The sequence below is a fragment of the Rhopalosiphum padi genome, chromosome 2 (genome assembly GCF_020882245.1).
Source record: "Rhopalosiphum padi isolate XX-2018 chromosome 2, ASM2088224v1, whole genome shotgun sequence".
Lineage (NCBI taxonomy): Eukaryota > Metazoa > Arthropoda > Insecta > Hemiptera > Aphididae > Rhopalosiphum > Rhopalosiphum padi.
The window spans coordinates 52,255,719-52,283,141 of record NC_083598.1 but is presented as its reverse complement, the minus strand read 5'-3'; the positions used below and the strand labels follow the sequence as shown (position 1 = coordinate 52,283,141).

At 27.6% G+C, this 27,423-nt stretch overlaps 4 protein-coding genes across 4 annotated transcripts; 3 read left to right on the top strand and 1 right to left on the bottom strand.

Annotated features, from left to right (window-relative positions):
• The first annotated feature begins 4,924 nt into the window (after nucleotides 1–4,924).
• On the top strand, nucleotides 4,925–9,391 carry LOC132922404 (general odorant-binding protein 70). The gene is made up of 7 exons (XM_060985905.1): nucleotides 4,925–5,202; nucleotides 5,288–5,384; nucleotides 5,454–5,569; nucleotides 7,656–7,691; nucleotides 7,824–7,980; nucleotides 8,889–8,953; nucleotides 9,052–9,391. Exons 1-7 carry the CDS (start codon nucleotides 5,125–5,127, stop codon nucleotides 9,100–9,102), a joined length of 600 nt encoding a protein of 199 aa, XP_060841888.1. The 5' UTR covers nucleotides 4,925–5,124; the 3' UTR covers nucleotides 9,103–9,391.
• A 2,154-nt stretch (nucleotides 9,392–11,545) lies between these two features.
• LOC132922173 (uncharacterized) lies at nucleotides 11,546–19,140 on the top strand. Its single transcript, XM_060985536.1, has 4 exons — nucleotides 11,546–11,701; nucleotides 15,728–15,967; nucleotides 16,299–16,603; nucleotides 17,362–19,140. The coding sequence occupies exons 2-4, from the start codon at nucleotides 15,738–15,740 to the stop codon at nucleotides 18,543–18,545; spliced, it is 1,719 nt and encodes a 572-aa protein (XP_060841519.1). The 5' UTR covers nucleotides 11,546–11,701; nucleotides 15,728–15,737; the 3' UTR covers nucleotides 18,546–19,140.
• LOC132922174 (homeobox protein H2.0-like) lies at nucleotides 18,836–20,836 on the bottom strand. Its single transcript, XM_060985538.1, has 3 exons — nucleotides 20,612–20,836; nucleotides 19,887–20,041; nucleotides 18,836–19,224 (listed from the first exon to the last, which is right to left on the bottom strand). Exons 1-3 carry the CDS (start codon nucleotides 20,700–20,702, stop codon nucleotides 19,153–19,155), a joined length of 318 nt encoding a protein of 105 aa, XP_060841521.1. The 5' UTR covers nucleotides 20,703–20,836; the 3' UTR covers nucleotides 18,836–19,152.
• Nucleotides 20,837–22,461: 1,625 nt separating this feature from the next.
• On the top strand, nucleotides 22,462–25,632 carry LOC132921779 (uncharacterized). The gene is made up of 2 exons (XM_060984981.1): nucleotides 22,462–23,036; nucleotides 24,915–25,632. The coding sequence occupies exons 1-2, from the start codon at nucleotides 22,883–22,885 to the stop codon at nucleotides 25,310–25,312; spliced, it is 552 nt and encodes a 183-aa protein (XP_060840964.1). The 5' UTR covers nucleotides 22,462–22,882; the 3' UTR covers nucleotides 25,313–25,632.
• The last annotated feature ends 1,791 nt before the right edge of the window (nucleotides 25,633–27,423 follow it).

Below are 27,423 nucleotides of genomic sequence, written 5' to 3'. Positions count from 1 at the left end.
AATACTTAATAAAATGATCTCATCAATGTTTGATAGACGGTATATCTAAATCTAGTTACCTATTTGGCTATTTATTTGGTCCGTCAAATTGTATTTTGTTGGAATAAGTTCTGTGAAACTAAAAATCAGTTATAACAATATTAGTTAGTGGCAGTCAAATGATTTTGTCATGGAGGATGTGGCTGATTTTTTAGTATGTACTATACTTAATCATTAAAATATAATTTATGGTTATGCTTAATATCATTTTTTAAATTAAGGTAGATTAGTACTTTATTTGTAACAAGTGAGGAGTGAGCTAAATTGTTATTGAATATTGATGATCATCGAGTGGGGTAATTCCCGTATATTTTTTATAAGCAACTAAATATTAATAATAATAACAGTCTTGTTCCTAAAATGAGTCTAGAATCTAGAAAATAATTAAATGTATAAGCGTTGTTTTGAGAAAAGAATAAAACAAAATTTAATACATTAACATTATAGTACAATATACATACATTTAATTGTTATAAATATTAAAGAAAAAAAGTCATGGGCTATCAATCACCCTCATTTATCCCCCCGGTTTGACCACCTCTAATTTAAGTAAACATATATTTATATTTAAAAATAATCAGAACTATCAAAACATTTGAGAACCGAGTTAATGGTTATAACTTATAATAGTTAAGAACGATGAGTGCCGTAATAATGACTGAACAATTCATATCTATGAAGAAGGAAGTTTTTAATGTTTTTTATAATTTTCCTCCATATATTCCACAAGACATGCTAAAAAAAAATATCGTGATAAAAAATACATAATTAAAATATTTTATCGTTGTTGATGCCTCTATTCGTACATATATTACATATAATATATACATATGTCATATAAAATATAAGCATTACAATTAATGTTATTATTATACTATTAACACAATGTTTAACTAGCATAAAATTAGAAATTATCTTTATAAAATTGATTATATGAGCGTCGTATATTATTATTAAATAATGATTCAATTTTTTAAATGACCACTAAATATTTGTATGCATATCTATCTGTGACGTTATTTATTGTCTAATCACGATTGCTGAGACTTAAAATGAATAACTTTATATCCACTCAAAATTTCTGTCGTTATCAATTAATTTTAGTATTGTTACATTATGCCAAATTTTCAATTACCGTTTGAATAAGTATTTAATTTACCTACGTCCTACATACGACTATACGAGTCTTCAAATGAAGGTTAACTCTAAATTAAATTTAAATTAGATTGTTTAAATGACTGATATAATGTTAAATCAAAACATTCAAAACAAATTTTCGAGTTTCTATGTAAAAAAACTCAAAACGTTTGATGTAGGTAATTCAATGTTTTAATAATATTACAACTTGATTATAAAAATTCCATAATATAAATGCGCCAATTAAATTTTTTCTAAATAGATCGTAACAAAGTTTTAAGAATTATAGGGACAAAAAATATTTATCTAACAATACCTATCTATAAAAAATATTTGTGATTTTATATTTTTATATTTTTTAGTTTCAGCATAAAATATATTTTGGAATATTATATTACATAATATTCAAACCTTACCTATAAAAATTAAAGATTTTATAAATTATTTACTGCGAAATACTTGCACTTTTTTAATTCTTGGGATTTTGTAAGAATTTTAACTTTAAATGTATATAAAAAAAATATGCTTATATATTTTTAATAATTGTATACAAATATAAAACAGCTTACGCGTTATCTTATATTAAATTTTCAAGAATTTTGACCAATCAAATATGTTTTTATTGATAGTTACAGAAAAAAAACTAAAAAAATATTTTTATTTTTCCCAATTATTACGATAGGTATTGAGAATTTTTACTTTTGAGTCCCTCAAAATTTTAACTAGTTCCAATTTCCATCAAACACCTCCTCTTCTCAGGAAAAAAAAATAAAGAAGGAAACATGTTTACTGGTTGAATAGGTGGTATTTTATAAATGGAAAATTAAAATCAATAATGAAAAATCATCAAACGTTACAATACTAATACAGTGAAACCTCCACTAACGGACACCTCCCAATAGCGGACTTTTTGGGGGAACGGGGACATTTTCACTACTTTTCAATAGGAAAATCTCCGAATAGCGGATTTTCCGAATAACGGACATTATTAGGGAGTTTATAAAATAATGGTAAATCCCTAATTTTTATTTGAAAATAATACGTTCATATATGTATTCTTGTAATAATAATGTAATTACGATAACAAAATTTACAAAGTTTACATGATGCTTTGTCTGCTGTAAATAGTGTAAGTCATTTTATTTCATCAATAGAGGTAAAGAGAAGTTCTATTTTTACTTCTACTGTAACATTAGCGAATGATATTATACTAATGAGATTGCACAGAGCCAAGGGCGTATTTGCGGGGGGGGGGGGCGAAGGGGAATAATAATTTATTTAAAAAATGTTCTATTTGATAAAGGTTATAAATTGTATTGATATCAATATATCATAATACTATTAATACTTAAGATTAAAAGTATTTTATGCCTATTTAGGTAATCAACTGTAAATTATTTTTAGTTTGTATAGAAGAAAATTAATTTCCCCCTCCCTCTCATGGATTCAACTCAAATATGCCCTTGACAGAGATGGTGTAATTATAAACAGACAAAGCTCACCGATTTTTTCAAATTAAAATAATTTAATAACACATGTACATAATTTTGATTTTGATTGTAAAAATATACTTTAAATAATAATAATTAATAATAATTTGTAAAAATATAAAAATGTAATAATTTACAATAAATAATAAGTAATAAACTAATAACATTATACATACATAGATGCCTGCATACATACATAGTATACATTGTTATACAAATAAATTTCAAAAATGTATCCCCTCTGAATAACGGACACCTCCGAATAACGGAAAAAATGTTGGTGACCGAGAGTGTCCGCTATTCAGAGGTTTCACTGTATTTATAATCATTGCCCATTGGTACTGCTTTAAATATTAGAAGAAAATCGCTATATATTCGCTAGGTTATTCACTCCATATACTCAGTCTTATTGTATCTATCTGGACCTATGGCATCCAGTTAAAGGGTGTGGCTAATTATCAAATGTAAATAAAATACCAAGATTCAAATCGATCACTTTGCACATGATAACAAGAACCCTTAGTTTATCTCGAATCATACACTTCATATACAGACCTTCATTTAAAGGGCGTCACCGTTTTCGGCCAAAATGTACCTTTTCCTTTTCGGCCAGTGTCACTTTTCGGCCAAAACTTACTGTTTACTTTTCGGCCACTGTTCATTTTCGGCCAGCACAGTTTTAACAACTTATGAGTTATGATTATATCCAAAACTGTGATTTTTTTTTTTAAATTATTACCTACCTAATACTTTATGAAAATATGATAAAATAAAATAATATAAAATAACAAAATGTTATAATATAATACATTGTTCGAATAAAAATTAATAAGGTATTAATTATAATTCTTTATTAATTGATATAACTATATTAACTAAATAGGTATTAACCTAAAATCAACGAAATGAAGCTTACATTGAAGACTATAAAAATAATCAAATATGTCGTTACAAATTTGTCAAACAAATATCATATAATTATAAAAAATAAAACTTCTGAATGCATATTTTATTATTATTATATTTGTATTCGAATAATGTATTATATTATAACATTTTGTTATTTTATATTGTTTTATTTTATCATATTTTCATAAAGTATTAGATAGGTAATAATTTTTAAAAAAAATCCCATTTTTGGATATAATCATAACTCATAAGTTGTTAAAGCTGTGCTGGCGAAAAAGTAAATAGTAAGTTTTGGCCGAAAAGTGACAGTAGCCGAAAAGGGAAGGGTATATTTTGGTCGAATAGGGAGCCGCCCCATTTAAAAACAGTCTCTGATATGTCCTCAATTATATACAAAAGTGTTTGTTTACTGTTATAAATTCATCCAAATCTAATTTCTGCATTCAACTCTGACTCGACACTTGTAAATCTCCAACGACGTTTAAAAGAAGATGGTGTTGTGACCTGAATTCTTAACCTTAATAATTAAAAAAAAAATAAGAAAAATACAATTAATTTAAAAAATCAGCTATAAACGGCGACCACAGAGATTTGTCACTCATGTCATTGTATTTTAACGTATATTATTTTTGTAAATAAACTTTTATAGATTGTATATTTATTAACAAAAAATAAAATAAAATGAAATACATATCAAAATATTTTAATATATAGATAATACAATAATTGGTTCATTCAAGTGTACCGTTCCTAAACTAGTGTCACGCTAGAGGCTGCCTATTTTGCTATCGTATTGGACCTGTGTTTCACACATTAAAAGGTATGTCTTGTTTAATCGTATATTATAAAATATAATGTAACTTTTTTAATATATTATATACTTATTTAATTATGCATGATAGTATAAAAATATACAAATATTATGTATATATAAGTAATAAGTATGAACAATGATTTTCTTAAATCCAAATAAATTTTTAAAAAATAGTTGTATTTCGTGAAGATTATAACATGTTATGAGTTCAACTTTTTGGACACATATTTTTTGTTTTATTTTTTTTTATATATAATAATTAAATACATATCGGACGTGTTTTATAAGTTCTAACCATTAATGGACACTGATAATTAACTAATAAATATGCATATAGTCACGTGTGGATAACATAATATGATGACCCAATCAAAATAACCTGAATTTATGGTTAGCACATATACATAGTTTGTATATCTATACACAATGATCTCGTTATGGATTGTGGTTAGCTAGAGTTTTCTGGTACCGGTTTTTCATAATGATGAACATACTTACACACGTACACTGAGACCAGTGACATAATTAATATAAAGCCACTCACGCTTGCACTCGCTACAAAGAAAGTAGTCGTGTGTGCGTACCAGAAGTCTTATTTGAATTTCGTATTTGAAAACAGCAACAACTCAAAACACAACGTTCATTTTTCTCGCGAGGAAATTATAAGGACAATAATATCAAATACAAAAATATAAGATATAATATATTATTTATTGTATTTAATTTAAATTAAACATGCGCGGAAATTATTCTCTGATGGTTTTCCTACTTTTTGGATTTGGATTACACGAAATTTATTCTCAAAAACAAGAAGTAAGTATTTTCATAATTATTTATCGTACTTTATATCACTATTAAACCTCTGTTCATTAACTAAAATATATTTATTCATGCAAAGTTATCAGGAAAGTGTAGAGCTCCCGATAAAGCACCTTTAAATCTTGAAATAATAATTAATATTTGCCAAGAAGAAATCAAATCCGCATTACTTCAAGGTAAAATTAAAAAAATTATGTTCATTAATTAAATTTATTTTAATAAATAAATACTATTATAATTTACAGAAGCTTTAGATATCCTTAATGATGGCACTTTGGAACAAAATACACCTGCAAGCTATAGTAGATCAAAAAGGGACGCTGATGAAGATTTGTCAAACGAAGAACGTAGAGTCGCGGGGGTAAGCCAACCATGTTTTATTTTTTTTAGTTAAATTATAATATAAACTATAATACTCCTCCAATAGATTACTGGTAGTAAATATTATAAAATTTCACGTATGAAAATACATTATTACTTAATAAATTAATATCACAAATTCATAAGATATATTTATTGTGTTCTTAATTATTAATGGGTATTTATATTATAAAATAATGAATATTTTTTAATACTTCAAAAAAATTATAAATTATAAGTTAAATGTTTGTAAAAAATTGTCTATAAATATAAACCTACTATTCATCTTAAGTTTCAACTTAAATAAATTCAGTGTATTAAAAATAATTTTTCCATTATAATTGGTTGTTTAAAGACTATTAATTAAAATTATTAATTAGTTAATACTTATTATTATATTTAGTCAAACATTATAACAAAACAATGATACATATTAAGTACATAAAAGTTATACATGACGATTTTTTTTTATAGTTAACATTCATTATCTCAAAAAATAAAAAATGAATTTTATATAGATTCTTAAGTCATTACAAAATAACATTTTATAAAAAACTTAGTTATGAGTATTAAGTAGAATAAGTAGATAAGCAATTAAAGCTCAGAGGAACGGAGTGGTATGGCACAGGATAGTACCCTAAAAATGTTGGTCAATTTTTTTCGCTCATTTTTCATACTTAAAACAATTAACTATTTGTTCAAAATTTGATTTTTACTGATTTTATTTTATTTTTAATTTCAATTCTCAAAAACATCCTTCTTAAGAATATGAAATTTAAAATGTATGCCGTCATTCGAAAATATAAAGTTCTTATAAATTATGACGATGAAAGTTGTAAGATAAATAACTTCTATTTAAAAAAAATTGTTTTGTAATGTCTTCAAACAAATGTATGCATATAAATATTTATATCATTTTTTTATCAAGAAAAATATATTTCCAAAGTAATATGTACGTTTAAAATACTTGGAAAGATAATTTTATTGGATAAGGTATCCATAAAAATAGACACTATATCAAAAATATATACTTTTAATAATGTTTAAACTTTTTTAGATATTGAGTTCTTAGTTTTTTACTGTTAAACAATTCACTTTGTATAATATATTTTTCATATTGCTTATTTTATTTTATTTCAATAATACAATAACTTGTAAATAATTTTTTATTCTATAAAAATAATGTTCAAAAAAATAGACAACCGTCACAGTTTAAAATAATAAAAAGTCGTGAGGCTTTAGTTATCTTAAAATTGTTCAATATCATTCTAAGAACGGAGGTTAACTAAAATACTTTTTTTACATATTATTTTATTAAAATCTTTTAGAAACTACTAGGAATGCCACGACCTGGAAAATACTTATTTGTAGATACAAACTGCGTTTAATTTAAATCTTAGCTATTATAGATATAAGAGATACATTGTATAACTTTTTGAATTTTTTATTTCCAAAGACAATACTAATCTCTAATGTAGAAATATATAATAACAATAATATATTTAAACTAATTTTTAGCAATGATTACAGCTTCTTAACGTATTCTATATTTAATATTCTATTAATATTTTACTACATATTAATAACTAAATACCAACTTTTTGCTTTTATGTTTTATTCATTATAATTTAAGTTAGTATTATTATTATCATAACAATTATAAAAATCATTACATTTTTATAACTTACAGTGCACCACTGACATAAACATCTAAATATTATAAATATAATATATATATATATATAAATAAATAAAAAATACAATTTCGAAATTTATCATATTACACAATAAGATAGAACCGGAAGCAAATTGCACCCGTTAAAATATGTTGTATATACTTTTATAAGTATAATTATAAAAGCCGCTTTATACCCGCCCGCAGTAGCTTCTGTAGTATACCTAATCTTAAAAGTGAGTATAAGTGAGCTATTAAAAAAAAACATTCACTTGTTGCATAACTGAAACCTGTTCCAAACGGTCTTGGTCATTCAATAATAAAACAAAATATATCTCATTGCATATTACTGCACATAAACGTATAAATTGTATTACGACTCTTCTATAATAGTAATTATTATTGTTTTCAGTGTTTGCTCCAGTGCGTCTATAAGAAAGTGAAAGCAGTTGAGTATAATATTTTTATATACCTAGTAACTATACCTATATTTGTTGCGTTCATCTTATACTGAAACAGAATGAATCATATGATTTTTGGTCTATATAATATTATACTATATACGATATAATTAATTTAGGTTGATGAAACCGGCTTTCCGGTAGTCGAAGGTTTGATGAAACTGTACAATGAAGGAGTCCAGGACAGAAACTACTACATGGCTACATTATCCGCAGTTAGGCATTGTATTTCCATCGCACAACAGCTTAAACAGCAACAGCCCTCAAAAAGTTTTGGTAACAAACATTTACGAAACTTAATAAATAATATATTGTATATTGTATATACCAATATAAGTATAAGTCTGTATATTGCCTTGTAAAGTTATAATTAACAGTTGCAATAAGTTGTATTAATAACATATACGCAACAATAATAAAAAACAATTTAATTAATTAAAAACAAGGCAAATAATGATTGAGATTTTATCTAGTTTCCAAACTAGAAATTAAATAGTATTTTCTATTTTTAAACCAAATACAAATATGATAATAAACAGTAAGACATTGTACAAATGTACAATTCATGTTGATTTTAAATTATAATAAAAAATGTAAATACCTATTATTAGAATAGTCATAATAATATACAGCTAATAAATAGTATATAATACAGCCTATAATACATTCTATTCCCTTTAACAAATCAAATGCCTATTATAAATTTATAAACATGAACAATTATTAAATTTTAAGGCGATTAAACTGAAATTATATACAACGATTAATATGTTATTCAGTATTTAAATTATAAAAATGTATCTTACATATTTATTTTATTATAAATGTAAAACAGAGAAAGTAATAGTAACCTTGAAACGTTGTTCCTTGTTACAAAATAACTTTTTTTCGTAATATTAATTTTACGTTTCGGAATTTAAAATTACATTATGATTAAAAACAATTTTTAACAATTTTAGGCACATAAATAAATATATGTTGTTTTATTTTTTATCGTCTTTCACATTATTTTTAAAATATTGTGAACTGGTAGAAATAACTAAATCAAATATTTAATAAGGTAACTACAATTTTAATACGTAAATAATAGAGATTGGTCTAACATACTACACATATTTATGGATTAATAAAACTTTGACATTCACACAGTATTAGGGTATTATTATTATTATTTTTGATTTTAGATGACGGACAAACGTGTGATCTTGCTTATGAAATGTTTGAATGCGTCAGTGAAAAAATTGAAGAAGTACGTAGTAAAAAAAAAAAAACAACTTAAAACTATATTAATACTTATTAATATAGTTATAATAAGTAATATAATATAATTATTCATTATTATTTTAGAACTGCGGAGTCGAAAATAAGTTGAATAACTTAAGCCAACGTCAAGTTTAAATATTTTTTTTTTACTGTATTTTATATATACCACTGTACATAACCAACTATTTTTAAATTGTAATTAATTAATATAGTCTTATTTTATTTAAATTCAAATTAATTATTGCAGCTGTGTTTAATTACCAAAAAAATAAATTTTAGTCAAATTGTTTGTTAAACTTATTTTTATAAAATAGAATACTTAGTTAATTGTTATTATCTTATCTTATAATATTACACAAAATACCGTAAATTTAGATATAAGTTAAAATATTAATTTTATTTAATATGAAGTTTTTATTTTGAAGGTCGTTTATTTTATTTTGTGGTTAGAAGACATCCTGGAAATATACGTTCATAAACCGATAACCTCACGATTGACAACTCTTAATCATTCATTCAAATCGTTGACCACTACAACAATACCTGCTATTAAAGCCGTTTTTGAATATAATTATTATAATAAATCGAAATTTGATAAATGATAATTATATTCATTTGTAATCCAATACTTATATTGAGATACATTAATACTTGTTTAAATTTAAACTAAAATAAATTAGTTTTATCGTGTATTAGTATTGGTATTTCTATATGTTAGTATACATGATAAAAAAGTGCTCTGTTATCCGGTTCACAGTTGTTCTAACCAAAATGAATGAATGAATTTCATAAATGCTTAAAATTATAATTGGTAAAGTAGCTAAATAATATATTAAAAAAAATATGCTAATTTAGTTGTAGATAGTCGAATATAATATAATGGTAATGCGCGATTAACTGTTATACAAACCTATTGTTACATACAAGGTAATTTAATAAGTATAATACGTATTTTATTATTTTATTTAATGAAAAAATCTTAGTACATCATTCAATTATAAAATAATATAATAATGCTAAATATATTATCTTGTTTACGTATCTATTAAATGTAAATTCGTTAATAACAAAAAATCCAATACATTAATAACTATACTAAGTGGAAAAGAAGTTAGAAGATAAGCATTTAAAAACGAAGATAAATCATTAAATTTTGTAATTTAATGTAATTAAATGTACAATCATGAGTTACTTATAACTATTAACTACAACTTTACTATAATATTCATTGGCGTGTACATGCGTACCTGTAATATAATAAATGTTAGATTTCGCTTTCCTAACATATTTTAAAATAATTAGGTATGTTTTTTTCTACAAGAAAAACATTATTCTCCATTTTTATCATAAAAAAAATAATACAGCTGTTTTACACTATGGGTAAGAGATAATTATAGTAGTAGTATACACGAGCTATTATCATAGAATAGATGATTAATAAAAATTTAAGATGTACAAAATCATATGATTAATTAATCCACCACTAAAAAACTATTTTTGTATTTTTTTTATTTAAAATTTAAAATTTGTTTTTAAATTCCTGAATACCACGTATATACAAAATATTCTGCATACACTTATAATGATACTACTAGTATATCAATAGTTTGTACTGTATGTATATATAAAAATAAATTAATATTACTCAAATAATTAAAGTATAGTTAGCGCAATATATTTAATAGTATATTATTTAATTTAGTAGATGGAGTTTTTGCACTAGTATTCTAGAGTACTTCTACGAAATTGTTTTCTAATAATCACTTCATTATATTTTATCTCAACTAAACTTTGTATGGTAAGGAAGTTGTAACTTCGTTACCTGCTTGAGTAACTTATGTTACTTAGTTTATCAATTATCTATCCCATATTACATGCCACTGACTAGTATAATAGGCACTAAACTTTTAATAAATAGCTATTAAAGATCGATTAGTTATATATACTTTAAATTTTAAAGACTGATGAAATTACTGACTAAACTTAAAATATCTTACAGACAAATATTTAAACTGTGGCCGTGTTTCTGTTTTAAATGGATTCGTAAAAAATGTAAAAACACAGCAAGCTCCTAATGAATACAATTTAACATAATTTATATTTATTAAATGATCTTGATTTAGATTAAATCCGCACAAAAATTATATATTTTACATAATATATCGGATTTATTTTATTATATTTTACTTCTTACATACAGTTATTTTAGAAATCTATGTAATATGTCCTTATATTTTAGTTGTATCTTGTGTAGTATACAGTATACGCATATATATATTATATAATATATACTCATAATTATACAAACAATTAACTATTTAAATGATTTCGTAATGTTAATTCAGGTCAAAAATTAAATTACTCTATTTATATAGTACATTAGTATATATATATGTATACAATGGGATAAATTAGAATTCCACGAGCTTAACAATGGATAACAAAGTGATTTTTGTTTGTAAATATTTCGAATATAAAAATTGAAATTAACAATATACCAATGGCACCTGTTGACCGTGACGTCAGTGGTATCTTCTTAACATCTTCACGGTGCAATAGACAAGACCTTAAATGTATACGTCGATTCTGCATAGAACGAAAAGACCGCCGGCTACTTGTTTTGGCGGCATTCTAAATAAGTCAGCGCACCAGGCAAAACCTCTGGATCGTTTAGAAATATTTTAAAAGTATACATAGACTCATTTTTTTTGGGATTTCAACATTCAACATTTTTGTAAGTATTTAATCTTACATATATTTTATTACCTATAAACATTAGGCATAACATTTATATGTATATTATAATGATTTAACGCTCGTACACTATTTTCTATTCACAGTCAATTTTTATATTTTATAAGTTAATAACTCATAGTTTCTTATAAAACTATAATTGAACAATTTAAAAAAAACATCGCAGTATTTAAAATTTAAATTTAAAATCAAGTTTCATATTTTATTTTTTAAATGGCGAACGAAAATATTTGTGCAGAATAATTTTTTGACTACTGCTTATTATTTATAAATGTTTTAATTTTTAGAACAGTTGATATAAGGTATATATTTGGATTTTGTGATAATTTCTTATTACATTTCTCCATATAATTGTTGCAAGAAAAATAAATCACCATAAATAATATACATTATTTTTAACAGTTAATAAAAGTAATATAATATATAATCAAACAAATAGTATTAATATACGATTAAATTTTCCAAATTCATTAACAGAAATGAGGGATCAAAAAATATCTTATGTTAACTATTACCGGTTTAAAAATGCTTAAAGTAAATTATTTTTTATAGACATTTTAAGTTCCAAACACAACATTTAAACTATAAATACCTACGCTTATTATTTTCATATAATTTAAAGACATTATTCGTGAGAATTTAAAACTTTTACGTATATTATAATTTATATTACCATGAATTCTACCATACGCAATAATATTTTTTTAATCTATTTATAGATACTATAAATATTTTTTTACTGTTTTACGGTATTACAGTTACCATTATTAAATTTTTGAGTTATTTAAGTGGATATAATATGGCATACATATATATATATATTATTATAATTAAATACTGTAATACTAAAATTAAAATGAATTACTTTAATAGTCATATTAAATAAACATATCACTTGGTGAATTAGGCTGATGACTGTTTTCGCTCAGAATTTTTTTTCGTATACAATAATATATAAATTAATTCAAATTCAAATAGTGACCCAGTCGACACCTAGTGTACATTAGAGCAGTACCCACCCACATACCTATTTTTTTTATTAATTGTTTCTATATAATGTTAAATATCCCTATATTCCCTTTTACATTATATGTTTATTGTTTACTATACCTACTTTACTAAAATCGAAATATATTTATAAGTTTATAACTATTATTTACTAAATATTGATTATATATTACAATTGTTTCCATCTAAAAATACGTAAAATCAGTTTATAATTTAAAATACTGATCGTTTTTATTTTTTTTGAAGTTACATTTTGTTTTCATGTGCAGTGTTGAAAAAAAACTATTTGTATTTTTTATTAATTTAATTTTTATTATTGTTATACAATACATTTTTTTATTGTATATTTTTCACAGAAAATGTTGCAAATCATAAATATATTATGTTATAATTAGAGTAATTCTCAGATATAATACATCCTTGGCCATATCATATTCTCTTAAATTTTCCCATAGGTTATAACACTTATAAGTTATAACTTATAATTACTGAATTAAATAATATAATAACACGCGATTACCTACCTATGTCAACAACACTTCGATGCTGTTATATTGCATGTACATTGCGCCGTCTCAAACGATTACATTAGTTAAGTATTTTGGTCTTATTATTTTTTATTGCCCAAATACATACTTATTTAAATTCAAATACATAAAATGTATATTATTTATTAATCACGGAATTGACTGGCCAAGACGACCGTCCAATTTATTTGAAAGCAATATCATTTACACAGTGTATAGTCGTATTTATTATATTATACTTACTAATTAGATATTATAAATATATAATACGTATGTTGTAATGTTGTATAATGTAACGTGTGAATGGGCGATGACCGTCACCGTTGCGACGATTCATGTAATTTTTTTTCCTACCTATCTTAAATATGTTATTGTTATTATTATTATTGTAGTTGTTGTATTATACTCACTGGAACTAGTGGAACTACATATAATAATATCATATACGGTCAGGCCAGGGTGTATCATTGCTTATTTATTTGTCCTCGTACAAACACTAACCTATCTACTCTATATATACCTATCCGATACACAACTATAAGTTGAACTATACATAAATTATACAGATATTTAAAATATTTAAACCAATTTAAGTTTTATAAATTTACAATATACCCACCATAAAGACAGACGTCTAACACATTAATAAGTAAATTATGTTATAAATCAGTTTAGTAGAAATATGGCATATAAACGATAAGTTTTAAGTATGTATTTTTTTTTTACAAATATGTTAAAACAAATATTAAAATAAAATACTTATAAATACCAATTATTTAATGATTACCTTTATAATTTGCTTTCTTTATTTTTTTTTGGACATATTTTTGATATAAATAACAATCTTATCGATATTGAATTTACGTCGGTTTTTATGCATTTATCGAATCTGTCTCTAATTTTTTGTGATAATATCAAAAATATGTCCAAAATTATTATAAAGCGTAGTCATAAAATGAATCATTTTAATTGTATTTGTATATTATGTATTTTAATTGAAGTAAAACGGAAATCGATTGAAAGATTTGAAGATAGATTATTTTAATCCAAGTCGAAGTCTGGTAATAAAGCTGTAATATCGTATATATTTCGTATAATATTATATAAAAAAAAATACAATGTCATTGACAATATTGTTGTCACGATGCAAATCGAACCGGAAAACGAGTGAATGCTTAATTATATATTGTTTTCTAGCCGAAAATCACGCACATAAGTAGATATACCTATTTAATACATTGTATTAGAGAATATAGTGCATTATAGTAAATATACATGTTATATGATCGTAGAGCTACTACATGATGATAATAGTATGTAAAATTATATAATATAGTGATATACCACCTCCGTCTGCGGGCAACCGTTACGCGAGGCGCGCAATTGCGCAGAATATCGGATGACATGCGTGACTAGAAGTAGGTATAATATATGTATATATTCATCGATCGAGTGATTTTTGGGAATTAATATTTGACATAAAACGTTTAAGAGGACGTCGTACTTACGTGTATTGACTCCGTCTTACTAATGCACCACATGGTAAATTCTATTACGTCAAGAAGAATCCATTTTACTATGTTAAATTATTTGTATTTGCCTACTGTCAAATTTAAATTTAAGAATATTGTCTAGACCTCTAGGCCCTAGAGTCTAGGGTACCAAATAGTAGGTGTTATTTGATATTATAATTATTAAACCGGTTATAAGAATTAAAAAAAATGTAAATAACAAAATAAATAGTAAATAAAACTATTTAGTTGTCAATTCCTGGATAGCGTTAACCAAAATATATTTTAATAAATTAACTGAATTATTTTTATTTTTAATGTTTCTTATTCTATCTTAATCTTTTCGGCAATATTTTTTTTTACTTTATAGTTAATGAACTCTAAAACCACATCTTTGACATTTTTATCTTTTATGGCTTAAAAATCATAGACCGTAAAATAATTTAAACCACTTTCTTAGGATATCAAACTTTTTATAACATTTATTTCGAAGTTGATTTTCGTTAATTTATCTGGACTAGTATCATATACCATTTTCTCAGGTTCGAATTAGGTCGGTAAGCTATCAAGGAAATTTCATTTGGCCGCTTAAAATATGGGCTAGTTATAAATGCTTTGTCGCAATTTTTTTTTATGGTGATAATAAATAAGTACAAACATTAGTAGAAAATATTTGAATTAAATTCCATAGTTCCATCATACAGTAGCTGTATAGTATAACTGTAATCAAACGTTAGAAATCCTAAAACTTGATAAGCTAGTATCTATACCTTGCCTATCCAGCACTACACGTACTCAATCGTTCCATAAAAATGATTAGATTTTGTGATGTCGAAAAAAAATTATAAATGAGCATTCTAAATCGTATTACTAAAATTAATATTCATATTAACAAGTCACAGGAACACTGATGCGGTTGGCTAATTAATGTCTATATTCTAATATTCTTCGATTTTTCAGTTTCATTGTCATGGCGCTATCAGTTCGGTGGTCATTGATAGCAATGTCGGTGGCATTTTCAATGGTAGCAGCATCAGCGCCAGGAAAAGTCGGGCGCCGTGCGGCCGTAGAAAAACGGCAGGCACCCACGGAAGGCGATTTCGCTGACAGGTCGTCGGACGGATCGTATGCGTTCCGGTACGCCGACAGAAATCAGTTCCACTCGGCCGCCGCCAATAAGGACAACGTCGTGTCCGGAAGGTACTTAATACTTACCTCTATATGTTTGTGTATGTATGTGTACTAACACAGATGGATTTTAATTTATTATAATACGCACACGCGTTTGATTATTTGTATGCTATACAGGAAATTATATACTAACTCAGTAAAACGCAACAATTACATTTCCGCACTTTCAGCTGCAGAATAATTATTATGATTTTATAAGGTCAAAGCGTATATAGTCATAATAAAATCGCTCCCGACAGTAGTTTAAAATGCATAGTATTTAATATTCATATAAAAGACAACTAATATATTTTTCGTTTTGATGTGTACTCATGTTATGCTGATTTGATTACACGCGTAGGTTTGGCTCCAGAAGTCCTGAAACTGGACGAATCGTGCAAACGTCGTATTCGTCCGGTCCCCGTGGTTTCCGTGCCCGTGGGCCGGATATTGCTAGGCAAACAGATCTGTCGCAAGTCCGTTTGCCTTATAACCCACCTGTGCCGACTGATTCGTCCAAATACGACCCGGCCTATGACCGATACTACGACCCAAACGAAGACCCGAGCTACAAGTTCACCGTTCGGACGCCCACACAATCGAAATCCGAAACCGCCGATTCCAGAGGCCACGTCGAAGGTGTATATTCGTACTTAGACGATGTCGGTAAGTGTACATCTTACGTATATATATTATATACCTATCGTAAATAATATTCTATTATACTCGTGTGAAAATAATGTCATTTTATTACACGATATAGCTCACTAAACATTAATCGGAACTCAGGGGTTTGAAAAGATTCAAAACAAATATTTTTTTGTTATCCTTTAATAATCAAGACGCTTGTGAATGATTACTATTAAGTTATAACATTGTTGCCATGCTAAATGTTATATTAATTTAGCACCTATTATTTCCATACATTTTTAATTTTAGTCTAAGCTTGGAAAATTATAATAACCGCTATGGAATAAAATATTTGTTATGTTAGACGATGGTATATAATGTTATTGTTATGCCTATTGGTATATCATCAATAAAATGTGTATACTTTCATTCATTTTCAACTTAAATTTTATAACTAAAATATTCTAAACTTTATTAAATTTTTAGTATTTAATTAAAATCAATCTTACTCAACTTCTTTTAAATCGTTTTATCATAACATACTTGAACAAAATTGGTCCATACCGTAATCCGTCCCGACCCATGTCCGTTACACAATCTTTGGTAAAATTCAATTTTATACAAGTGTTCGTCATAGGCACAATTTGAGGTGGGCTTGTAGGTCATTAACAACCTCGCAGTATTTTAAAATAGTACTCTCATTATGTATGATTTTTTTTTTAACTAACTGCAAAAATAAGGGCTTCAGCAATTCCAGTTTTTTTTTGTATTAAAACTGTTCGTGCTTTTTTCAGGCAAGAGACACGATGTGCAGTACGAGGCGGGAGCCGGTACCGGATTTCACGTCAAATCAGCGCACCCAGATTCAGACACGTATGGAGGTGTGTTTTACAGCGGCCCGCCTGGCAAACCCGGCGGTCGCCCACGCGGTCATTCGTCCGTCGTTCTGGGCAAAGACGGCTCGTATGGATTCACTGCATCCGGGCCGGACCAGCGGCGGTCCGAGGTGAGCGACTCCAATGGCCGCGTGCAGGGCTCGTATACTTATGTGGACGACAAGGGCGTGCAGCGGACGGTGCAGTATGTGGCCGGACCCAACATCGGGTACCGTGTAGTCAACAACGCTGCGGCCGGCGGCGCAGCCGCGGCCCCATCGTTGCCGGGCAGCAGTGTTGTTGTCGGCGGGATCGGTGGCATCGGTGGCGGTGGCTTGGTGGTGCCCGTGACGCCCTCCGCGTTGCCCCCGTTGTCGTTAATCTCGTCATCGTCCACACCGCTGTCGCCAATCGCTTTCGAGCCACAGGACCTGTTCGGGCCCGCAGCCAGCACATCCACGCCGCTTCCGGACCGCCGGCGGCCCGAGTCACCCGTTAAAGGCTTTAGTGGCGGTGGCTTTAGTGGCGGTGGTGGTGGCAGCGGCCTGTCCGACGAATTTCTGTCACCGGACAGCACGCTTCCGCTCGGTTCGGCGTTCCCGGAGGATGATCCCGCGCTGCCGCCCAAGAAATGGCCCACCACGTACAAAAACAAGGACGAAGAGTCGTTCTTCCAGTCGTTCGAAAAATTCGACAAGCGAAGGGAACAACACATTCCACCGAAGAAAGGTGGGTACCACGCGATGCCGGTTGACACAGCGTTGTCTTCTTATGGCCAGTCGACGACTGGGGCGTACGGCCTGCTGCAACAGCAGTCGTCTACCGGCAGGCCAATCGGGCCACCAGACACGTCGTACGGCCAACCGTCCCGGCCGATAGTGGTGGACGACAAGTATGGCCAGTACGGCGGCACCGACTATCAGAAACCCAAAGACGACGGCGGCTCGAATACTTTCGGTGGATTCCCGACCGGCACCGTGGTCAAGGCCCACGTCCAGAGTTTGGACATATTGCCGTTCGGGTACAGGGTGCCGTCACCGTCGTACGTTCTCGAAAAGCAGTTTGGCAACGGTGCTGACGAATTGAATTCGATCAAGAAGTAAAACGATATATACGGACAGTCTCGCATGGTATAATTAGGTATATATGTGTAGTTGCTAATAATATTATGTTTATTAATGTATAAGTTCCTCACCATAATAAGGTTTGATGTTTTCAAACGCGTGTGCGTTATTCTTAATTTCTGACGATATTATTTAATATTGAACATTGCCCATTATCGACATATAATATTGTATACATATATATATAAAATATATTATATTATTGATTGACGTGTGTCATAATATATTGCTAGCGTATTGTTGCGAAAGTAAAACAATAACATTAACAATATTAGGTAAATAGCGTATTATAAATTTTTTTTTTACATACAATTGTATAATATGTCATAGTTTTATTATTGAACATAATTAGGTTATAAGGACGAATACATTATAATAGTATATTTTAAGAAGGTCACTCGTAGCTCGTAGTAATTAGGTACTATAGCATATAATAAACGGACGTGCACTAAACTATAATATAATATAAATATTTTATATAAAATTTATTTTTTAATGAATTATAACGTAGGTATACATAATATCGTATACCTATACTTGTATTTATTTACGATTAAATGAAAAGTAACACGAATTTTTTGTAGTTCTATTTTCTTGAAGATGGTTCAGCCGTAGAATGTCGCCATTTCATCCTTCTATTCTGAAACCACACTTTTACCTATAAATAACAATTAAAAATAATATAAACCAATATATTGTATGGGATGGGAGCATATATATGTATAATATAATAAAACGCGCACACGGACACCAACTATAACTTGCGTACTACTATAAGACTGAAAAATATGCTGAAATAGCTAGGTGTGTAGTGGTATAAGGTAAAATAGCTCCAACAGCAGTGGTCGTAATCACCGGGAAAATACTGTTGAGCAGTTGAGCTATGTATAATGCGTGTTGTGTAATAGATGTCTAGTGTATAAATGTATATATAATATATATGTATCTTGTGTATGTGTATATAGACTTAAAATAATCGATAAAGATAACTCTAATAACAAATGGTAACTCAATAACGCGTCGTTGAGTAATTAGCAATTAGCATATTATACAATTCACAATGACAATAAATTACAAAAATAAAGCATATATATGTTGTAAATGTGTGTATGTCCGCTGTCCAGCTATTCAATAATATGACTTGAGTTTAGAACGGATATAGATATAGATAGATATTTCAATATTTTATATAGCTAACGTGGTGGCGCGAAAGGCTCACCGACACTATCACTAATTATAATTATAAATTATCTCTCTTATGGGCTTAAACAAATATAATTATATTATGTTAATACCTAATGGTGTAGGATATAAACTAACCTGTAAGTCCGTAAGTTCAAGACTGGAAGCCAGTATCTTTCTGTTCTGTTTGGTAATGTATTTTTCCATTTGAAAATAGTATTCTAACCAATTTTTTTGCGTGACTGTAAACACAGCTCTACCGGTAAACTTTCCTTTTTTATTCGCCGATCGATCTATTATAAAATTAATACGTTAGCGTCATGACTCATGAGCATATAAGTACCTGCTTGGCTTCTTATAATGTGCACGAATATCCCGATCACAAATTAGGAATATGTGTTTATGGGTATAATTAATTATTTTATGTATTTTAAATACCTATATTATACAAAATAATATATAAACTTGTTACAATTTAAAAGTTGTAAAAATATTGGTTAAACCATTTATGTTGTTCATAGGTACGAAAAATGTATATTGTTTAAACTTTAAAGTATTAGCAATGAATAAGTGTTTTTTGCACATAAATCTTATTTTTTCGCTTTTTTTTTAATATTTTTTTCATTACCTACTTCTTTATGATTCCAAAATATATTTTAAATTTCTATTATTTTACTTATAAACTAATCTAAAAGGTAAATAAAATCTAAATAGCCAATAGCACTGGATACGATTGATAGGAACATTAAATTCGACAATTCGAGTTGAATATATAAACTTCTAAACACTAAATTTAGACCTTTTTCATAATATTAATGTTAAAGTTATGTATTAATGATACATTCATTACATTCAATATTTACCCAAGTCAGTTTTAATATTCAGTATTCTATCGATTCCAAAATTCAATGAGTCAGACACTTGCAGACACGCTTGTGGTTGTCGGTAATCCATTTTGAGTACTGAATGTTTAAATTCACAGTTTACACTTTTTTATTTTTCAAAGAATATAGAAAATATAGAAGGGGAGAATAATTAATAATTGGACAGTTCAACATTGTTCATTTGTGTCTTAAGAATCTAATTTACGACCGTTGTGGTTTAAATATTTTAAACGTTTAACAATGTTTACGTTATGTAAACCTAAAATACAAAGTGTCAGTTTACATGTTATGAGATTTGTGTTGTTTGACGCCAGAACATTTGGACGCAGCTGTTGAAATAAAATCAATTATATTTTATATACAACTATAATCCTTGGTGTTTATAAATATTATTATTGTGTTTAGGTAAAGTCTGCTTATAGACTTTATTTCTGAAGTGCATTGGTTGTGGTATAACTTATAATAGTTATTAGTTAATGATTCTAGTGATTAGTCAGTGCCCATCAGTGGACTATTTTATATGTATGAACAATACGGTTAGCTATATAATACCATAATTTCAGAGCTTCAAATGATAAAATTTGGCAAACAATTTTAAATATCTAATAAATATTAATCAACTGATGATACCCACAGTAGATACCTACCAAATACCAATAGATACTTTTTCTTAAATAAATTAATTTCTAGTTTTGAATGAAATATAACTACCTATCTACCAAAAATTAAACTAAATTGTTTGTGTTGTAAGTATATGCTTAAAATTACAACGAAGATATCTTTTATAAAATAAATCAATAATAATATACTTTAAATGAGTTATTAAAATATCAACATCAACGGATGTCTGATTTTAATAAGTAATTTTAAATGTTTATTAAACACGGTACCTATACAAGCTTGTAATTATACCTTTTTCATTTTGTAACAGATAATTTAAATATATTAAAAATAACTTAACACAAATATATTAAACAAATTAATATTTTATGTGGTTATACAATAGGTATACATGTATACTTTATTTGTATCGTTCAATAAAAAAGTAAACGCGTTGATATTTACGTTCATTATCCAATGAAATTAATGGGTTCATGCTTACAATAAATATTTTTTGTTTAAATAACGCACTCGTACTTTGTATGTTTGTCAATTTGTCATAAAAGTGAGCGTATTTATTAGGTTTCATTCAGTGGCGTCATTTCAGTTTTTATTTGACTAGAGCAACTACTCACTGATTTACCGACTCAACATTTTTTCCACGCAGATTCACATAGGATAGTGCCATAGTAGGTTTCGGGGGGGGGGTACATTTTCAGGTACATGAACCACACACCGGATTTTGAAGTATTAAATATTTATTAGAATTATAAAGTCAAATAGAATAATTGAGTAATGTGTAAATAAATAATAAATAGGACATAGGTAATAGGTACCATTTAATACTGATTTACAAGTAGTTAGCAGTATTTATAGTCACATAATGTAAATACTAAACATCTTATTATAATTTACTTCTTTAAAAAATACAACAAAAAAATTAACAATAAATCTTTATTTATAAAATGTCAATATTCAATATTATGATTTATGACAATGGCCTTAGTAGTTGAAAATAAGACTTCTTATAATTTTTAAATGTGCCGACTTAAGGTTGATGTAAATGTTAGACTTGACTTGCCCCCCCCCCCCCCAAATGACGCCACTGGTTTAATTAGCTATGAGTCGTATATAGGCACTATAGTCACTAAAATGTAATATGTAGGTATATTATATTATTATATACGACTATAAAGCTAATATCGTTTACACCTGGGTACACGCAATGTTATACATTACTAATTAGTAATCATTTTTAAATGATGTTCAATAATAATTTTTAATTATTTTGTGAATTAGTTTAAAAAGAAAGATTTAAATACTTACTAGACTATTGCACTTGGCTATATAATTATCTACATTTTCTTATTATATGTATATGTATAGGTATATAGGAATTTATAATATAATTAAATAATTAGGTCACATCATACCTACTATCACATGCGCCATATAACACTGTCACTTGAGATGACATAAATGTGTACGCCATTTAGTGCGAAACGATGCAATTAAAATACCAGATCCTGATCATATAGGTACCTACAGCAAGTCGGCGAAATAAAATAGTTATGGGCATCAGTCCTTAACAGTGAGAACTTAGTGACATATTATACAAATATCATTAGTACATATGAATTAAAGTTAACAATGAATACTTTACTGATAGGATTAAGCTTTTCGCTCATATGTTATTTAAACGGGCTTGACGACAAAAAAACATATTGGGGCACAGGAACTATGGATTTAGAAGCATTGCCATTAGAAAAACTTTTGAAAATGAAAAAAGAACTTCGGATAAAAGGTAAAAAATGTATTACTTGAATTATAAATTATAAATATATCTACTATAAATAATTGACTGATAAAATGGACATTATATGCATTATACCTATAAGTACTTCTATAAGGAATCATATTCAAAATAAATGTTTAAATAAAAATTGAATCTTATTTAAACAATTAAAGTAAAATAGCCAATAGGTAATTCAATTTTTGTATTGATATTAAATATAAACGACAATTAATGTATAATATTTTACCATTATATGATTTTTTTATTTTAAATTCTGAGTGGAGCGATAAATGTATTTTACAATGATATAATATTTTTTAATCATGATGGTTGGGATTTCATAGCGTTCGTATATTTCTTATAAGTTATAAGTTCCTTAAGGTCACTATAATGGATGTGTTAAATTTAAATGCAATGACAGGTATCATTGTATACGAAAAACCATTCTGAACGGAGATGATTTATCAGTCTAGGATAATATTAATACTTAGTAGGATATATTAAATTATTAGCTATATTTAAATTGTAATATATCGTTATTTTACTCGATTTCGTAAAAAAATTAATATCATACGTTCATAAAATCTTTTCTATATTGACGCTGCAATTTTTTTTTACAGTTACATGAAGGTAAACCTATGGATAACCGTGTATTGGGTTTTTTTTAACCTTAGTTATAAATCACAATGTTACGAATTTTCAACTTCAAAATTCCTTGCAAATTTTCTTAATTTTGATATATTTCGTAAACATTTGAACTTTAAATGCTTATAAACAATAATTGTGACTAACGATTTTGATTTTTTTTTTACTACGATAAGTATAACTTATAATAAACCTTGTATTAAATTTTTTGGAATGCCAAATTTTTTTATAATCATTTCAAAAAAAAAAAACTTAGAAAAATCGAAAATTTCAATTATCTATAAATATATAGCTTAAAAAAAGCTCAAAATATTTTGAAAATTTAATCCTAGATAGATAACGCTAATATAAACATTCGGTGAAAATTTCAAGTATTTACAATGCTTCGTTTTCGAGTTACAGAGCAAAATAAAAAAATCGATTTTGTCGAAAACCGATTATGTGTAAAAATTCCCGTTTTTCCGTCACTTTATTAGGGTTTTCCTAACGCTTTTGAAAACTACTGGACATTTTTACTTTTGATCTCCTATAAGTACCAACTAAATTAATTTTTCTTTTCAAAGAGGGACCAAAGTCAAAAATCAAAGCATTATTTCTACTCCAAAACGTGATGACAGACACAAAAATAAAAAAATAAAAAAACATACGCATCATTGTAAAATCAATACATTCCTCACTTCACGGCTTCGTTCAGAATCTAAAATTGAATTTTGTATATTATTTTGTGATTTTTTAAATTTTAATATTATTTTTGGACTTTTTTAAGATATTTTAACATTTTTACCTGTTTTTAATCAAAACTAGACATATCGTATGAAATAACGTTTTAATTAATGTAGTTTTAGATTATTATCAATCGAATTATTCAAGAAAATATAGCAACAGTTTGGACGCGCTGACGTGAAGCGCGCTAACCGCAACGTTCACCATTAGGTACATAATATTATGTGCACCTATTAAATATTCAGTTCTAATAAAATTTAAATTTTTGTTATCTGCTGATTTTGATGTGGTTTTTTGTCAATGTGACAACGATTTATTTTTTCTTTCCACATATTTTGTTTATTTTTAGCATATGTTTAGCAATAGTAAAGGTAATATTTTACCATATACTCAGCAATAGTAAAGCCAGTAAAGGGGTAATATTTTAACGCATATTTTTATAATTTTATTTTTAAACGTGCTCTAAATGTCCATCCTGTTTATTTTAACATAAAACATACGCAATTCGTCTATCTACAGATGAACGTTCGGAACGACGGGCAGACGAGGAGGCGGCGTCGTCTATGTTCCCGATGGAAAAGGACGTCCCGAACGCCATGGCCTTACGGAGAACCACAGACGTTCTGCACTCGTCGGCGGCCGGCAGTTCGATGCAAACAGCCTTTCAGATGTCCCTTACCGTCCTGTCGTTTTTAGCGTTCGGCGGCTACGTGATCAGCCTGGTTGCGCAGAACATGCGCAGACCTGCACAGTCGCACGACGGCGTCACAGCGTCGCACCCGCTCAAAGCCGTGGTGGTCAACCGAAACAAACGGCCGGGTCTGTTACTCAGACCGTCCGGTCCCACGACCACGGTCAGCTTTGGCCGGCGCAAACGGAGCCGAAGGTTCCCGCGAACCACGGCGACATGTTTTTAGTAACGGTTTTTTCTATATTGTGCATTTTTAATTTAAAAAAAATAGTAACAACGACTGACTTAAACGTAATATTATTATTTTAAATACCGCGCGTATAATCGTAATATTATATAAACTATATCAATTCAATATTAAATTATTTAAAACCTACTGAATTTTACGAATACCTACCTCGTAAAGACCGTAAAGTCGTAACATAAATAACATGTTATCATTTTCTGTTTAATTTTGTATTTTTTTGAAATGTTGATTTGAATTTGTATAAAGAATTTAAATTCCAAGTTTTAATATTAATAAAAATGAATTGATTTATATACATATTAATATATTATATTATTATTACCTATACTAGTATACTAACACTACTTACTAGTCTACTTTATAGTACTATGATTAATATGATTTATGATTACTTGTAAACTATACTTTTACCTACTAGTTATTAATTTATTATCTACTGTAGTACTATACTATATAATTATAATTTACAATAATATAATACTTATAACAGGTACCTATTGTAATGATAAACATAAGAACTAATGATAATGATTTTGAATGATATGTGGTTATTATAGGTTGGTTATTCAAACATTTCAAACAAATAGAATTTAGTCGTAAGATGATACTATCTAAAAATTCTAAACCTAATGGCTAATAGATAAATTATACTATGTAGGTAGGTAATAGGTATGGTGTATTTATAAGCAACATCGTGGCTAATGGCTATGTTTATTTATTCATGGGCAATATGATATAAATATTTTCAGTCACTTACATAGTTTTCAATTAACTAACTATATTCATATATCATATATATTTTAAAATTCAAATCTACACATTAATATACGTTTAATTAATATTACTTTTTTATGTATACCGTATACCTATGTATACATTACACGCTATCGAAACCCGAAATATTAACAATATTTTATCACAATTATAATTGTATTAATATAGATAGGTAATAATATAATAGGTACCTACTACCCACCTACAAATGTTATGCAGTTGTAATTCTTGAAACAAATACGTTATCCTGTAAACTCTTGTCTAACCCAAACATCAAATTATAAATAATATTAATAAAAAAAAATTATCTATGTTACACCATTATGAAATGTTATTTAGAATTTAGTTTATACTTAATAATTTACTAATAATAATATATATAAATATAACGGGGCAATGCTACTATGCTTATAATTATATAGCACAATTAAATATGAATAGGTATTTCTAATTAAGATTGATGATAGCAAAAAATATAAATGGACAAAAAAATTTCAATATAATAAAAATCCTTAAAAAAAAACTTGTTCACACATTAGGTATACCCATATAATTACATGATATGAACGTTTTTTTCACAGACCGTGGCCTACTATCCCCCTTCCGCGCCTAATGATTCGTATATATACATTCCTATAAATTATGTAGTACCCAGACTTTCGGTTATTAGCAATTCGGCGTGACATATTGCATCCATCATTGAAGACACGTCTCATTTGCCTGAAATTTTTTTTATACAAGCTTGACCTTTAATAGTTAATACCTCATTACACCACAAGTGATTGCAATTCACCTCCCCTTCAATAATTTTTTGTCAAATAGATATCAATAAAAACGATTCATGACAATTTTTAAGCAGTCGAGAAACCTAACAATATTATTGTAATAAACAATAAAAAAAATAAATGATTCATTTTTTTTTTGTTAAGGTAACTGATTTAAAAATACAATATTAGTTAAGAGGACGCTATACCCGCATGTGTTGTTTCTGTCTTATACATGTGTAACATAGTTAAAAACTGTTTTGCGCGGGACAACTTTACTCCCTTGATATTTATATTAAAATTACCAAAATTTTAAATCGTATTGAGAAGAACTGTACCTGTGTTGTTCAACACATCCATTACAGTAATCATCTTGCCAACATTATTCATTTTAATATTTAATTGTTAGTTTCCATTGTATCTATTCATATACAATATGTTCATCAATTTAGAGAACCATAAACTTTTATACTGGATTTAATCAAAAGTATTTTAATAAGCCATAGAAAGTAGCGTGGTACATTAATCCATATTTACAGAAAACAGTTCAAA